We start from the raw sequence: 17,626 nt of genomic DNA, 5'->3' as shown, positions 1-17,626 counted from the left end.
GCAAAACCGTGTCCCAAATGTTAGTAGCAAGCAGGAACGAATCAACCGAAAAACGAATCTTCCACTATTAATTTTGCCTCTGTAATCTTTGACCCTATGGCCAAAGAATAGACGTCTGCGTCTTCCATATGCACATTAAGTACAGTTAGCATGTGAACACATCCCGACACAGTTATTTCGTATTTGTCACTATCGGTGATTGGCGTATTGTTTTTATGCCACGTGACAAATCTACTGCTACCGGTGACACGACAGACAAATGTCGCGTCCTCATGCTCGAATACATTCACGTGCTGTAGCGGTGTGATAATATCAACAACATCGACAACAATGTGGTCTGCAAGACGGAAAAAGCAAAACAAAACAAATAATATTAAACTAAAGATACATGTAACTACAGTTGCATCTGCTATAAAGGACACTTGTCTATAAATGGCACCTTTCTAAAACAAGCATATTATGTTAATAAAAGGCATTTTGAATATTTACAGAGAAAACCCTTTGAATCAGACACCCTTGCATTCAAATAAAAAAGTCTGGATTAAAAAGGGTAATCCAATTTAGAGAGGTTATGTTCTGAAAAATGGAATTCTGGAAAACAGAGGGTCTGGTTTCAAGGGGTTTCATCGTAGATGTGTATTGAACCAAAATGAAAAGGCCACCTCCATATAGAGCTATTGCCTTGATAAGACCACTTCCAATTTTTTTTTTTAAAGTCAGTTTTATTTAAAGGCCCAAATGAAGACTTCTTACATGTACATTGTACAAGCTAAGGCCACCTTCATAAAAGTCACCTTCGAAAACTGACCTTCAAATAACAACTGCCTTCATATAAAATAATTTTCTAATAAAGAATATGATCACTTCATATTAAAATCAACTGAATTTAGAAACACGGGGCTTCTAGAATTTTTATAAAATCCACTAGCCATGGGATCAGTGATTTAACAAATGTACTAGCCATGATTAAAAATTCACTAGCCCTATTTTACTTTATGTTAATTAACATAAAATACAATTTTACTAAATAATAGTAATAATCAGATATGTCATCAAAAGAGGGAGATAGACCTTAAAATCACTTAATATTGGGGGGTTGGGGTGGGGGCAGGATATTATATTTACAAAATAGACAAAACTGCAATATTTGACCAAAACAAATTCACTAGCCATCGGGCATGGCAACAGTAGTTATTTACTAGCACAACACTGAATATCACTAGCCATGGGAATGGGGCTACCATAATCTAGAAGATTTGTCTGGCATGGCAATAGTAGTTATTTACTAGCCCAACATTGAATATCACTAGCCATGGGAGTGGGGCTACCATAATCTAGAAGCCCTTTAATTACACAGGTAGCCTTTACAGACAGGTTTGATTGTCCTAAAACATAAGCTGTGCAATACAAGGGCAGATCCAGAATTAAATAAAATAAATTGAACCTTGAAATTGAAAACTTGTAAAATTAAAATAAAATGTTAAAATAATTAGAAATCTATTTAATCAAAAAGAGAGTTTATTCTTTCTTTTAATCCATTAAGATCTGAAGTAACTGAACTTTTAAATTAAAACCTTTTTTTCTTAAATTTAAAATGTATTTTAAAAAACCCACCAAAAAACATTTACATATTTCCTAATCCAAAATGCATGTCCACTGCCATGCCTCCTCTAAACCTAAAATATTTTCAATCTCTACAATCAAAAATAAATATTTTTTTTTTTTTTAAATATCTCTATACCTGCCCTTGTAAACAATATTCATACGCAAGCAATATTTTGGCTATATTAAAACTGATTATATTAGCAAGCAGCGGAATATACAAATGCAAGCATTATACATGTATGATGGTTCATGCATACAAAATACACATTACCAACAAAAACATAAAGGTGCATAATAAAACACTATTTGAAATTAATAAAAATGATAATGCATTATGTGCCATTCTAATGAAATGCTGAATTGAAACATTATGAAGAATAGACTAAATTATTTTAAAAACCCACAAAGTAGCAACAGAAAATAAACACAGTGCTTTAATCCCCCCTTCGCCTCCCTCCCAAAAAAAACCCCAACAACAAAACAAAAAACCCCACCCATAAAACCCCCAGCAACAAACAAACAACAACTTTAAAACACACAACCTGATTAATGCAAACAATTTATATTCTACTTGTATGTTAATACAACAGACTGAACATGCTTTTTTACATAAACGAAACACTAAACACATATCTTTAATATTATGTAAAACTCAATATGCTTCTTTAATATTATTTAAGCTGTTTTAATACCGGTTAACACTGGATATGCTTCTTTAAAACAGTTTAATACTAAAATACATGTACTATACATGCTAAAACTTCAAAATGAATGCAAAACACTCAATAAATCTATAAAATGTCTTCTCAACAAACTTAATCTAGGTAATAGTCATATACCATAAAATGCAGCAAGCAAGTTAAAATGTTGTTTTTGGCAGTTCCAGAAATGACCAGTGATTGGAAGTTAAATAATATATTTAAAGTAAAAAAAACCTGCGAAAACCAAAAATATTTTACACTAATAACTATAGGGTCAGTGCCTTTAACGACACCTCAGCACATTACACAAAAAACCTATGACTATTGGTATCTCCAAACAATACCAAACATAAAATTAAAGTCCGTTTTGTTGAATGACACCACTAGAGCACATTGATTTATTTATCATTGGCAATTGGATGTTAAACATTTGGTAATTTTGGCATATAGTCTCAGAGTTAAAGTTAAAGTTTGTTTTGGTTAATGACACCACTAGAGCACATTGATTTATTAACCATCGGCAATTGGATGTTAAACATTTGGTAATTTTGGCATAGTCTTACAGAGAAAACCTGCTACATTTTTCCATTAGTAGCAAGGGATCTTTTATATGCACCATCCCACAAACAGGATAGCACATACCACGGCCTTTGCTATATACCAGTTGTGGTGCACTGACTGGAATGACAAGTAGCCCAATGGGCCCACTGACGGGGATCAATCCCAGACCTGATCTACATCCTGCTCCCCTACCATCAATAAACACTGAATACTCCCTCATTTAAATTAGAAAAAAATGTCCAATGTCTTTCGCCCATCTCTTGTGATCATTTCAAGAACTGCCGTTAATAAATTCACCAATCACTCACCATCGAGATGTAATCGTGCCGAACTCTTCTGGTCGCCGACGACAACTGAGTACTCGGCCACATCGTCCTTGTCGACATCTTTGATGATGAGTGTGTGCGACGTGCCCTCGTCCTGGATGATGTGCTTGTTGCTCGGTTCAATCCTCTGTGCGTCTTTCTCCCACACGACGGTCACGTCTTCCTTGTTCACGTCACATTTGAAATACGCGATCTTGTGCTCCTCTGTGAACTGTTCAGATAGCTCCGCAGTGAATTCTACAGGGATTTCTAAAAAATATTTAAATAATTTTAAAATTAACTGTTAAAGAATTTGAGTATGAATTCTTGAAAAAAATTGATTATTTTTATTATTATAATAATCACATTTGAAATACGCGATCTTGTACTCCTCCATGATCTGTTCAAATAGCTCCGCAGTGAATTCTACAGGGATTTGTAAAAAAAATTAAGAAATTAAATTAATTGTTAAATATGATTATGAATTCTTGATAAAAAATTTACAAAATATTTTATTTAATGAGATTTGATTATTTTTATTATTATAATCACATTTGAAATATGCGATCTTATGCTCCTCTATTCAGAGAGCTTGGCAAATTCTACAGGGATTAAAAAAAAAAAAAACAGAATTAAAAGAAAATTAATTGTTAAAGTATATGATTTTGGATTCTTTATAAAATTTTACAAAATATTTTACATTAGTGATTAAGAAATTTGCTGAGATTTCTAAATGAATATTATTTTTATTATTTAATTATTATTATTTTCTTCTTTTTTTCCTTTCTATATATATATAGTTTAAGGGAGGGGGAGTCGAATCCTGCTTCCCCAGAAAATATATAAATATATTGAGAAAAAGAGAGAAAACTTGCTTCAGCAGGGGAAGTGGGGAGGGGTTTTGACCCTCAAACCCCTTCCCCTGCACATAAACTCAAATCCCTTCCCCTGCACATAAACTCAAATCCCTTCCCCTGCACATACACTCAAATCCCTTCCCCTGCACATACATCAGAGGGGAGGGCTTTAATGTCAGTGCACTTTGGGGAACAAAGTTTTTAGTGGGGATGAAGTTTTTAGTTGGGGTTGAGTCATACCACTTCAGAAAATAAATTGAAAAAAGAAAATATGCTTTTAGCATGGGCGTTCAGACCCTCGAAACCCACCCTCTGCACATGCACCTGATAAGATCTATATTCAACTTTTAACACTAAATAAAAAGATAAAATCTTATGTGTCACAAACTATATAAAAAGATAAAATCTTATGTGTCACAAAAATATATATATTTTTTTTACCTTCAACAGTGAGGACTGCAGATGTTTTCTTGTCCTCTACTCTGGCAGTTATCTCCCCTCCATCAGGCAAGATGGCTTCTTTGACGATGAGTTTATGTGTGCGTCCCTCACTCAGGATGTGGAAGCGTTTATCTTCGTAGATTTCACGTCCGTCAAGGAACCATTTAACTGTGGCACCTTCCTTGTTCAGTTCACACGAGAATTCCGCTGTGCCCAGTTCTTTGACTGTCTGGTTTTCTAAAGGCTTTGTGAACTCTGGAGATAATTCTGAAAGTAAAAGAAAATATGAATACAGTACGCGAAACAACCATAAAATCAACTAAACAGCCCATAGTTGTTTTTTTGTAGTAACTACTCCAGCTAACATACCAGCACAGCTGTGATTCCCTAGATCTCTCAAAATATTTGTCCAACTATTTTTGTACTTAACTGTGGTCATATTCACAGAGGCAATCATTGAAACAGGCTGGAAATCTTCTAGTTGGCTAACAATTTCTGGCTGATAGAGAGGAAACCTGCTACATTTTTCCATTAGTAGTAAGGGCTCTTTTATACGCACCATCCCACAGACAGGATAGCACATACCACAGCCTTTGATATACCAGTCGTGGTACACTAGCTGGAACAAGGTTTGCAAAAAGAACTCCCTAGTACGACACTATCCCTTTCATACCCAGGTTTTGTTAATATACCATTCATTCTACTGAAATGGTTTCCATGGTTTAAAAGGTTTTACTACTGCTATTGCAGTGCACAAGCTAACACAAAATTCAACTAGACATAACTGGCTGGCTATACATTTTCCAAACTGTCACCAATTGCCTATGTGAACAGTGTGTCCACAGTAAGATGTAAAAGTATATGGACAAACAAAGAACTGAAGGACTCGAGTAATTTTAATTAAATTGCTGTGCTATTATTACTAACTGTGTTCAGCTTGGGTAAATAATAATCTTAAGATATTAACTATGAGCTGATGGTTGACATTGTTTTTTATGTCATTCATCATACAAAAGGGTCACAATGAAAAGATATTGCCTTTTAAACGTATAACAAAACAAATTAAATATATAATTAAGTATACAAAAAGAAAATATTAAAAATACTATGTTACAAGTTGTTACTACAATTCATAGAGTGTGAATACGTCTTAACAAACCAAAAAAGAAAAAAAAGATGCGATGAGTTATTTACCTTGGACAAAGAGAGATGCTGTAGTTTTCTTGTCATCCACCAATATCGAGACTTGACCTTCATCTTCCACCATCACATTGAGAATCTGCAGCTTGTGAACTTTGCCCTTTGACACGACCTTGTACTTATCGCTGTCCTTCACTTCAGCATCGTCAATAAACCACTTCACTTTCTCAACATCCTTGGACAGTTCGCAGACAAATTCTGCCGTTGATTTCTCCAAAGCTGAAACATCGCTGAGTGGAACTGTGAAATCAACAGGAATCTCCTTTACTGTGAGTATTGCACTTGTCTCCACATCTCCACACTTGGCAGTGATTCTCCCGTTATCGTCAATCAGGACATCATGCATGATGAGCTTGTGTTGGCGGCCATCTTGAATAATCTCGATGCCGTCGTCGGGTTGGAGTTCCATGTCGTCGAGAAACCACTGGATTTTGGGAACGTCCTTGTTGAGCTCACACACAAACTCGACGGTGGATTTCTCGAATGTTGAAATGTTTTTAACCGGAACGGTGAACGTAGCTGCGATTTCTTGAACCGTGAAGTTAGCAGACGATGATTTGTCATCCAGTTTGATGGTGACAACTCCACCATCGGCTGGGGCAACATCCTTTATGATGAGCTTCTGTTTGACGCCATCTGCAACAAATTGGTACTTTGCATCCTGGGTAATCTCCTTGTTGTCGATGTACCACTTGATCTTGTCTGGTTTGACGGGGACGGTAAAGGTGCATTCGAATTCCACAGTGCTGTGTTCTTTGGCTGAGACGTCTTTCAGAGGAACGTCAAATTCAGCAGATATTTCTAAATTAAACAAATTTAATATAATCACTTTAATAATGAAATTACATTTATTATTAAAAGTACAATGAATTTAATAATAAAATTTATTATTAGAAATACAAATGAATGTCATTAAGTATATTTCTTAAAAATTCAATTAAGTTAATAATTAAATTAACTATTTTTAACAAAGATAACTTTTTCTAACCAATGGTGACATGTAAAATATTACTAACCACTGGTGACATTAAAACTATTACTAACCACTGGTGACATACAAAAACTATTACTAACCACTGGTGACATATTAAAACTCTTACTAACCACTGGTGACATATCACCACTATTACTAACCAATGGATACATATTAAAACTTTTATTAACCAATAGTGTTGTATTAAAATGATTACTAACCAATAGTGATATAGTAAAACTATTACTAAACACTGGTGACTTATTACCACTATTACTAATATATTAAATATATTATCAACCAATGGTGAGATATTAAAATGATTACTAACCAATAATGATAAATTAAAACATATTACTAATGCTGACATATTAAACTAAATTACTAACCACTTTTGAGATCAAAACTACTACTAACCAATGGTGACATATCAAAACTGTGTATTAACCACTGGTGACAAAATATAATTAGTACCCTACCTTCGACAAATAACTTTGCCGATGTGTTGTTCTTACTATGTTAACTTTTTCTAACCAATGGTGACATTAAAACTATTACTAACCATTGGTGACATTAAAACTATTACTAACCACTGGTGACATATCACCACTATTTCCAACCAATGGATACATTTTAAAACTATTATGAACCAATGGTGACATGTTAAAACTATTACTAACCAATGGTGACGTATCAAAACTATTACTAACCAATCATGATATATTAAAACTATTACTAACCAAAGGTGACATATCAAAACTATTACTAACCACCGGTGACACAATATAACTATTACACTACCTTCGACAGATAATTTCGCCGAGGTGCTGTTGTCGCCGATGATGGCAGTGACCTCACAGCTGTCATCTGGTGAGAGGTTCTTGATCGTGAGCGTGTGCGTGAAGCCATCTGATTGGACGATGTACTTGTCAGACGGTGTCAGAGGTTTGCCATCAATCAACCAGACAACTGGAATCTCGTCGTCGTTGGTTTTACAGGTGAACGTTACATCCTGGTTCTCTTTGCCTTTCGTGTCTTCAAGGTGCAACACGAAATCAGCTGGTACTTCTGTAAATATTAGAAGTTTAATTAGTTAAAGCTTGTTTTGCTTAATTAAACATAGGGCACATTGATTACTAGTAATTAATCATCAGCTACTAGATGTCAAATATTTGTTAATTTTAATTTTTTAATTTTTTTAAATCTTTTTAATTTTTAATTTTTAAGTAATGCTCTGGGGAGAAGGGAGACCATGGTATACACTATCGAGTCATTTACATTGTTTTACAAGTCAGGTTGATGAAAGCGAAGCGCCTTGTCTGATATTAAAGCGTTTGTTTACACTGTGCATACAGGAGTTGGTAGGAGCTGACGTCACTTCACAAAATTATATGGGGGTTGGTAGGAGATTTTGTTTTAGAAACTATTGCACCAGTGTGTTCAGACAGGCCAATTACACAGACTTAAGCAACCAACTATGGGTGGGTAGCTGATTTTACTGTTGAGTCATGAACTGTAGCCATGTACAATAACAAATACAAACCTTCTACAAAGAGCTTAGCCTCTGTTGTCAGTTTCCCAGGATAAGAACACGAGATTGCGCCGGCGTCTTTCGGTCGACACTTGCTGACGACAAGAGAGTGTTTCTTCCCGTCGGCCATGATGGCGTATTTGGGACTCGGTTCGACCTCTTCACCTTTGACACACCAGACGACCTTGATGTTGGACAGGGAGAGTTCACATTCAAACAGAGCGGCCTCCCTTTCCTTGACACACATATCCTTGAGAGGAATGGTGAATTCCCACTGAAACAAATAATTAACAGAAAATGTTAATCAGGGCTCAATAATTATCAGAAAATTATGGTGGCCCAAAATAAAATATTTTCATTTCAGAGGTCCAAACTTGCTTTAGGTAGCCCAAACATGAATATTCATATTTCAGGTATGTTTTATTTAATTGAAAAATTTAATTGTAAATTTTTTTAAGTAAGCATAAGTAAGAATATGAAATATATGCTTCAAGACCAGGGCTTCTAGATTATGGTAGCCCCACTCCCATGGCTCGTGATATTCAATGTTGGGCTAGTAAATAAATACCATTGCCATGCCCAACGGCTAGTGAATTTTTTTGGGTCAAATGTTGCAATTCAGTCTATTTTGTAAATATTAATAATTACGGTACGTCGATATGTTCAGTTATACGAACCACGAGCAAGATTTTAATGTGAAATAAATATATACAACACAATTCATAATAGTGGCTTGTATGTTATAGAAAGAAGATCGCCAAAATAATATTTTGGGGCGACTAATGCCATTATTTTTTAATATTAAAAGTTGCCCAAACGGGACTTTGGTCGCATTTGGTGACCTGGCGACTGGCAGTTTTGAGGCCTGGTTAATTGATATAAATCATAATGACTTCAATCACAAAATAATATTTATTAATAAAAAGGTGTATTTGCAGAGACACACCCCCCCCCCCCCCCCCCCCCCGACATGTTGCAGTATTAATCAGTTTACTGTACTGTATACTGTATATCACAAAACACAAGAGAAGCATTACCTTGGCTTTTGGAATAACCAGGTGACTTTCTTCCAGTTCTTCCTCTGCTAGGAATTTCTTTGGTCGGACATATTTTCCTTTCTCGCCTTCCTCCGCTTCAGGCGCCGTAGCTACAGGTCGTAACCTCTCGGCATGTATCTCGAGTTCCGGTCTCTCTCGTTCCTCCATTGTGCGTTCAAATGGCTTGCCACCTTCCTCGAGCTAATACATAAAAACATATATATTAGTTGCTTTTTTTCGAACATTGGTTATTGCTATATGTTTTTTTAAAGTTTTTTTTCATTTAACACCAGTCCAAATATTGACATAGATTACTTAGGAAAAAAATAACAACTGATAAATATAAACTTAGAAGAATCTAAATTGAACTCAAGTACAACATTGGCTTTTTAAATATAATTTTTTTTTTAATGACACACTCAACACATTTTAATTACAGCTATATGTTGTCGAACATATATGCTTAACGACGACACAGATTATGAAACTCACTGCCACCATGCAATAGGCTACATCTTCTGATTAGCAGCAAGGGATCTTTAATATGCAGCATCTCACAGACAAAATAGTACATACCATGGCCATTGTTACACCAGTTGTGAAGTACTGGCTGGAATGAGTGTTAAACACAAAGAATTCTATAAAATGAATGTGTATTACAAATACCTCAGGTCGTTCTCTCTTCGGTGATAGTTGGTATGGAGTTCGCTCAAACTCGGCCATCTCTGGGCTCTTCTTCTTGTCAGGGGACGGCGTGGACCCTTCAGGGGACTCGATGTGTTTCAGCATGTCGCGCCAGTTCTGGTCATCCTCATCCTGCTCCTTACGCTGTACCTCCCTGAAAATATACATCACAAATACAGTACATAGCAGCAGTATAAATAAGCTATCTGAGAGTACTGCTGAAGCAATACATATCTCCTACTGGGCCCAACAAATGTTCTTATCTCCTAAATCCTAGGGCCATAACTCTGGGTTACAGAGTGTCTGGTTTTCAGGATACTCTGGCTTACAGAAATTGTGGTTTTACGCAAACTCTGGCTTACAAAGAGTCTGGTTTTGAGGGCACTCTGGCTTACAAAAATTCTGGTTTTGCGCACACTCTGGCTTACAAAGAGTCTGGTTTTGAGGGATTTTAGTGTATTTTCTAAATATGGACTTGGGTCCTCTCCCAAATCCTCCCACCTTGACTACCCATGAAGACAGCCGAGTGTTGGACAAACCTGTGTTTAAGCTGTGCCTTCCAGTCGACCACCTCCTCCTCTTTGTCAGTCACCATCAGTGTGGCTGGAGCCTGCATGCTGCCGTGTTCGTTGGTTGCCGTGACGGTGTACGTTCCTGAGTCTTTGTTCTTGATCTCGGAGATCTCGAGGACCTGCTCGTGAGTTTTCTCGTCCTCGTAGACCTTGTATCGGCCCCCGTCCGTGATCTTCATCCACTTCCCTTTAGACCACTCCACCTTCGGCTTTGGCTCACCTTGGATGAGGCAGCGGAAGATCGCAATGCTTCCTGAAGTATGAATATTACATGGGTGAAATTAAAAATAATGAAGATTTTTTCAGGATGGATCACTCCAATGCTTCCTGAAGTATAAATATTACATGGGTAAAATTAAAAATAATGAAGATTTTTTCAGGATGAATCACTCCAACTTTGGCTTGGGATCACTTTGGATGAGGCAGCGCAAAATCGCAATGCTTCCTGAAGTATGAATATTACATAGGTAAAATAACAAATAATGAAGGTTTTTCAACAAATAGATCAACACATCAATGTGGTACAAACCATCAACATTCTATTACTGAAGTCATGGTTGGAACATGAAGAACACTTCAAGATCAAAGGGACATATCTTCAGCAAATTAAGGCCCCCCCCCCCCCACATCCCGAGTCAGGCCACCGATCTTATCGAATTTCTTTTTGACCACCCGATCTATTTAGCGACCAAATTTAATGAGTAGAATTTTCTTTATTTAATTATATTAATTAGAGATGCGCATCAAAATTTTAAAGGCCCACTATTTAATTTTTGGATGTAAATTTCTAAATTGTCCGCTTAATTTTTTTTCTGTCCTGGGACAAGCCCCTGGCTATCCAGAGACAGGTCCCGGGACGGACATGCTCGAAACTCTAGTGGTATATGAGCATGTAAAAATTATTCGCACTCGCAAATTAAGGTGAAACAATTAAAACTATTCAAAGAAGGATAACAACAACTAATTGATTGGATATAGCTACCATCAGCTAAGGACAGATAACTTCAGTTAATTCAGTGGAAATAAGTACAGCCACTCAAGAAAAAAAGGTATCAACTAATCAAGGGAAGATAATTATAGCCAATTCAGGGAAGATAACTATTCAGTTAACGGGAGACAACTGGACAAAGAGAAAACATTTTTACCTTCAAGAACTGTGCACTTGAGAGGAGTTTCGACAAATTCCGGTGACTTTCCACGCACGTCCAGTTTGGCGGCACAGAGCACCTCGCCACCAGAATTGACAGCAACTGCTTCGATGACACCGGCAAAGTCGGCTGTCGCATCCTTAATCTGCAGCGTGTAGGTGCCGTCCTTGAAATCCATTTGAACTTTGTTTGATTCTTGGAGCTCCTGACCATTAAGGAACCTGTGAAAAAAATACACAGTGGACTGTTTTATATCTTAGAATGTGATGGTTATTTTTATTTGTTTGACTTGTTCATATGGGTATACACAATGGTTTTGGTCACACTTATATTTCAAAGAACAGGATTTGGTATTGCATATGAATTATGATTCTGTTAACATTTTGATAATGCGCATCTTTAACTTCATGAAAAATGCCAGCCTCTTAAATGGTTTTTATGTTCTAAAATTAAAACTTGAGAACTTCAGGATCAAAACATTCCAAAAATCAAATTTTTAGCTGTCCTTAGCACGTGAAGAATAGAAAGAAAAAAAGTCCTACAAAAGAGATGCTCAGTATCTAAAATGTCTCCCCATAATCTGAGTCAGGGGAACAATTAATCACTCCCATAATTCTTTTATCACAGAGATGGACTGCTCACCCCAAGCCTCAGCGTGATTCCTGTCCCATAATTCTTTTATCACAGAGATGGACTGCTCACCCCAAGCCTCAGCGTGATTTCTGTTTGAGTAAAACAAAAAATGTGACTCACCATTTGACGTCAGGTTGAGGTGTGCCAGTTGCCTTTACTTCAAACGTGGCTGTACCAGTCTTGGGTACGAGGACATCCGACGGTTTCTTAGTGAAGCTTGGTTTCTTCACAGCTGTGAGAATGAAACAAGAAAATGTTGACAGTGAATGAATGAATGAATGAATGAATGAATGAATGAACAAATGAATGAATAACTTAATGAATAAATGAATAAATAAATGGACAAATGAACAAATGAAAGAATGAATAAATGACACACAGGCATAAACATAGGGCAGAATTTACAAAGTCTGTTTTTTCCCTCACACATAGGGGTTTAAGCATTGTAAATACAGTGAAACCCTCTAAACTAAACACCCATGGGACTAATTAAAAAGTCCAGTTTTAAGAGGTATCTGATTTACAGAAGATCTGTTCTCCTTTTGTAGCAAGGGATCTTTCCAATACAGGACAACACATACCATGGCCTTTGATATACCAGTTAAGCAGGACTGGTTGAGACAGAAAAACCCCAAAGGTTCTGCTGAGGAGGTCCAATCTACAACCCAAGCATCTCAGCCGAGCATTCTACCAACTCAGCTTAATCTATAGAAACCATCACCCATCAAGCCATCACATGGAACCCCCTAGGGAAGAGACTGCGGAACACCTGGCAAAGAGACTCCGGAAAAGAAACAAAGGCGATGGGCTACACCAGGAGAGAGATGGAGAAGATGGCCACAAACAGCCAACAGTGGCGTTCCTTAGTCAATGGCCTATGCTCTCGGCAAGCAAATAGGCATAAGTAAGTAAGTACGCTTAGTTTAATCCAGCTTAAAACTGGAACTAATTTATTTTTTTAAATGCCAGAAAACCACAGTCGAATGGATGTTGTTTAGAGAAGCACACTCGAATGGATGTTGTTTCGAGAATAACCAATGTTTTTTCATATATATTGCTTTCAAATATTTGTTTGTAAACTCACGTGTAACTTTGAGACGGCCATTGCAGGCCATCTGACCGGCGGGGTTCTGAGCGCGAGCGGTGTAGAGACCCGCGTCGTCCATCTTGGGTTTCTTGAACACCAGACTGTACGTCTTATCGGAGACTTCAAACACAATGTCTTCTGATGCGGAAATCTCTTTATCGCCCTTCAGCCTGAAAAAAACCCCAAGCCAGAATTAAATATATTGCAGCACAAAAGAAATACGAATAATTTAATTTATTTAAAATTATTCAGTTTGAATTCCATTAAATTTTGTGTCTTGTAAACAGTGTAGGCCCATTTTGGCACGTTATTTACCAAATTAATTTTGTCTATTTATCGCCTTTCATCATGCAAAAAAACCAATCCCAAAATTAAATATACTGAGCCCAAAAGAAATGCGAATAATTTAAAAAAAAAAAATTTGTTTAAAATTATTCAGTTTGAATTCCATTAAATTTTCTGTCTGTTAAAATAAATGTAAACAGTTTAGCAGTTTATTTACCAAATTAATTTGGTTGAGCAGGGAGGGGTTTCATCCATAGAAATCCACCCACTGCACTGATTTCTTTAATTTTTCAGTATATTTGAATGTTTTAGAGTTCAAAAAATCAATACGTCTTCTTTGATTTTCACTTCTGAATCTAAATATCTCCATGCTTTATCTTTTGTAATGGCAGCCACCACTCCATGAGCTACTCTTTTCAATTAGCAGCAAGGGAACTTTTATATGTCCCATCTCACAGATAGGACAGTACATACCAAAGCCTTTGTTACACCAGCTGTGTAACATGACTGGAATGCGAAATAATCCAATGTGCCCACCGATGGGGATTGGTCCTAGACTGATTGTGCATCAGGTGAGTACTTTACCACTGGGCTATCTTGTTGATGAAAGCTCTTAACTTACCATATGACTTGTGGCTTGGGTTTTCCACTGACAACACATTCCAGTCGGCACGTTTCGTGTTCGAGGGTTTCAACATTGTCCAGTTTCTTAATGAACTTGGGTGTTTCTTTCTTTTCTGTAAAGTAAATTAGAGCAATGATTACAGACAATGAAGTATTAAAAAAAATCCTTTAAAATGGAGAAAAATGGCTTTTGAAACCAAATTTAAGTTTAATATGTCAAAAGCAATTCCAGAAATGATGGCATGAGGAAATGGATAGTTTACACATTTTTTGGCCCGCCTTCTGAATAATATCTGCCAAAGACAATATATACAGAGACAAAAGTGGATTTTGAAAAACAATCTGAATATTTTAAAGGGACAGACCCCAGTTTTTAAACACTAAGGCATATTTTTCACTACTAGAGCCGTTTTTGATAACTGAAATCAAATATTACTTATATTGTATTGTTTAGATTATCCATTTCCATAGAACCGAAGTGTTTCTGGTCATCCTGGTGTTTCTAATACCATAAAATGGATTTTTCATATTTTAAAAAACGCACATGCGTCTGAGAAGTAACAGTTATAGAGTCGTGTTTTAGTCTATTTTTAAAGGTATTTGAATGTTACAAACTCTTGTTTCACTCTGTTGTATCCAAATTTGTTACAGGTTTGTAAATTAACCAAACTTAGTGTACATTTTCATGGGTTGAAACTAGCAAGAAGGGGATTAAGTAAATTTATCAAATTATATCCCGTCCTCATGCAATAATATAACCAACGTTAGGAACCACTGATGTAGTCTTTGTAAATGATTGAGAAAAATTCTTTACCTTCAATAGACAGAAGAGCTTCTGTCATGGCCTCCCCGGCAGAGTTTGATGCAATGGCAGATATCTTCCCAGCATCCTCTACTTCTGTCGGCTCAATGCTGAGAGAGTGGATCACATCAGTGTAAGATGGGCGCTGGTCGGTATGGAAACGTAATTCAGACTCAATGGGTTTATCATTGAGATACCTACAGGAAAAGATTATATAATATTTAAACTTGAAATTGGCTGAACTAATGAGTAAGTAAGATTTGTTGTGACAGACTGAGTGAGCAAGAGGATGCTTGTATATATGTGCACATGTGAATGAATGAGTATGTGGGAACATGAGTGAGTGGGTTGGGTGTTTATGTATTTTGAATGAGTGTGTGTGTGCGTGAGTGCGTATGTGTGTGGACACACAGGTTCATAAGTGAGTATGTGGGCAAGTGAGTGAGTTGGTTGGGTGGGTTGGTTTATGAGTGAGTGAATCTATGTGTGGACATGTAGGCAAATGAGTGTGAGTGAGTGAGTGAGTTTGTAAATGGCCTTGGGTATGGATAAGCTGAGTGAATGCTTCTGAATTAGTTTGTCTGTACGTCCATCAGTGTGGGAAGGATGTGGTTGATTAACTTATAAACACCACAACACTACCACCTGTATCCACTCAAAAGCCGTAGGAGAAAAAGAATGTAAAATACAGCAGTACATACCACTTGACTTCTGGTTCAGGAATGCCTGTAACAGAGCAGTCGAATCTGATTGGACGACCTTCACGACATTCACGGTCTTGGAGATCTCTCGTGAACTCTGGTGCTTCCACTTTTCCTGAAATCATTTTGACACGGATAAATTAATGATTTTTGTGTATGTAATAAGAAAATGTCTAACTTCACTAAATCTGGATAAGTGTTTTTATAAGTTAGTTTTCCTTTCCTTGAAGCTAATCAGTCTGAATGATTTATACATCATTATTTAACTTTAGTGAAATAATATTATAGTTGGAACCATGGCTTAAGTTTTGATGATCTCGAACTTACTACTGTAAGAAACAGAATGCAGAAGTTGATGTCAGCAATATTATGTCAGCAATATTACCAACTTTGTCAATGTTAAATAAAAATAATACACCCCCCCCCCACACACACACACCATATTATGTCCTCATTCCCTTCACCAGTTTCTAAATTCTGTTATTGAAGGGACTCTAAAAATCACTCCATCACCCAATTTTGAAATCCTACATACATGATTCTACGTAATAACATTGACACAACTAAACACTGTCACATATCACACAGAATAAAGCTACAGTTTCTGGTGCTTTGAACGATGTTCCAGAAATCCTAAGCCCTTTGCTTATAAAACTTCTATTAGAGTCCCAGACTTAACATCATGGCAACGCCATACAAAAGTGTATGCATATGTCATCATTAGAGATTTATATATAGACTTGTTTTTTTTTTAAATTATTAGAAAAAGCAGACTTTTTTTTTTTTTTTTAGAGATTTGAGTCTTAGACTCATTTCATTTCAACTTATTTTCATGCTTATATCCAATTAAGGTTCAAGCACGTTGTCCTGGGCACACACACCTCAGCTATCTGGGCTGTCTGTCCAGGACAGTGAGTTAATTGTTAGTTTGTTAGTAAGCGAGAAGAGGGTGTAGTGGCCTTACACCTACCAATTGAGCACTTAAGAACTTGCTCTGGGTTGGAGCCAGTACCGGTTTGCGAACACAGTACCTACCAGCCTTATGTCCAATGGCTTAACCATGACACTACCAAGGCCAGTTTAGATTCTCATATTTTTTATCAAATTAGAAAAGGGAGACAATTACCTTCAACCAGCCTTATGTCCAATGGCTTATCCACAAAACTACCGAGGCCAATTTAGATTCTCATGTTTTTATCAAATTAGAAAAGGGAGACAATTACCTTCAACCAGCCTTATGTCCAATGGCTTATCCACAAAACTACCGAGGCCAATTTAGATTCTCATGTTTTTATCAAATTAGAAAAGGGAGACAATTACCTTCAACCAGCCTTATGTCCAATGGCTTATCCACAAAACTACCGAGGCCAATTTAGATTCTCTTGTTTTTAATCGATAGAAAAGGGAGACAATTACCTTCAACTGTGACATGGGCAGAGCACTCTGCTTTCCCGGCAGAGTTGGTAGCCTGACAGATGTATTCTCCTCCTTGATTCATGTTCACCTTGAGAACCTTGAGGGTACACAGCTCATCATCATATGATATCCTGATGTTTGGGGTACCCACGATGTCCTTGCCATTCCTGTACAACAAGACAAATGGAAAATACAGGTAACTGAATGGAATATGATGTATTGAATGGAAAGGGTGCCCACGATGTCCTTGCCACTCCTGACAACAAGATGAATAGGAAATATATGTAATTGAATGGAATATGATGTATTGAATGGAAAGGGTGCTCACGATGTCCTTGCCATTCCTGTACAACAAGATGAATAGGAAATACATGTAACTGAATGGAATATGATGTATTGAATGGAAAGGGTGCCCACGATGTCCTTGCCACTCCTGTACAACAAGATGAATAGGAAATACATG

The 17,626-nt window shown here is 36.8% G+C and overlaps 1 protein-coding gene across 1 annotated transcript in view; it reads right to left on the bottom strand.

The window, feature by feature from the left end:
• LOC121387235 (titin-like) overlaps window positions 1–17,626 on the bottom strand; it is a 481,073-nt gene that overhangs the window by 146,892 nt on the left and 316,555 nt on the right. The window contains exons 112-126 of the mRNA XM_041518261.1: window positions 17,164–17,330; window positions 15,748–15,862; window positions 15,059–15,243; window positions 14,243–14,357; window positions 13,333–13,505; window positions 12,369–12,480; window positions 11,613–11,836; window positions 10,435–10,720; window positions 9,878–10,049; window positions 9,212–9,412; window positions 8,187–8,448; window positions 7,445–7,711; window positions 5,665–6,471; window positions 4,471–4,737; window positions 3,176–3,442 (exon numbers count right to left, since the gene is read on the bottom strand). Of these exons, the coding sequence (XP_041374195.1) occupies window positions 3,176–3,442; window positions 4,471–4,737; window positions 5,665–6,471; window positions 7,445–7,711; window positions 8,187–8,448; window positions 9,212–9,412; window positions 9,878–10,049; window positions 10,435–10,720; window positions 11,613–11,836; window positions 12,369–12,480; window positions 13,333–13,505; window positions 14,243–14,357; window positions 15,059–15,243; window positions 15,748–15,862; window positions 17,164–17,330 (3,620 nt within the window). The remainder of the gene's footprint in view (window positions 1–3,175; window positions 3,443–4,470; window positions 4,738–5,664; window positions 6,472–7,444; window positions 7,712–8,186; window positions 8,449–9,211; window positions 9,413–9,877; window positions 10,050–10,434; window positions 10,721–11,612; window positions 11,837–12,368; window positions 12,481–13,332; window positions 13,506–14,242; window positions 14,358–15,058; window positions 15,244–15,747; window positions 15,863–17,163; window positions 17,331–17,626) is intronic.

The sequence above is a fragment of the Gigantopelta aegis genome, chromosome 13 (genome assembly GCF_016097555.1).
Source record: "Gigantopelta aegis isolate Gae_Host chromosome 13, Gae_host_genome, whole genome shotgun sequence".
Taxonomy (NCBI): domain Eukaryota; kingdom Metazoa; phylum Mollusca; class Gastropoda; order Neomphalida; family Peltospiridae; genus Gigantopelta; species Gigantopelta aegis.
This window is presented reverse-complemented; position numbering and strand designations above follow the sequence as displayed.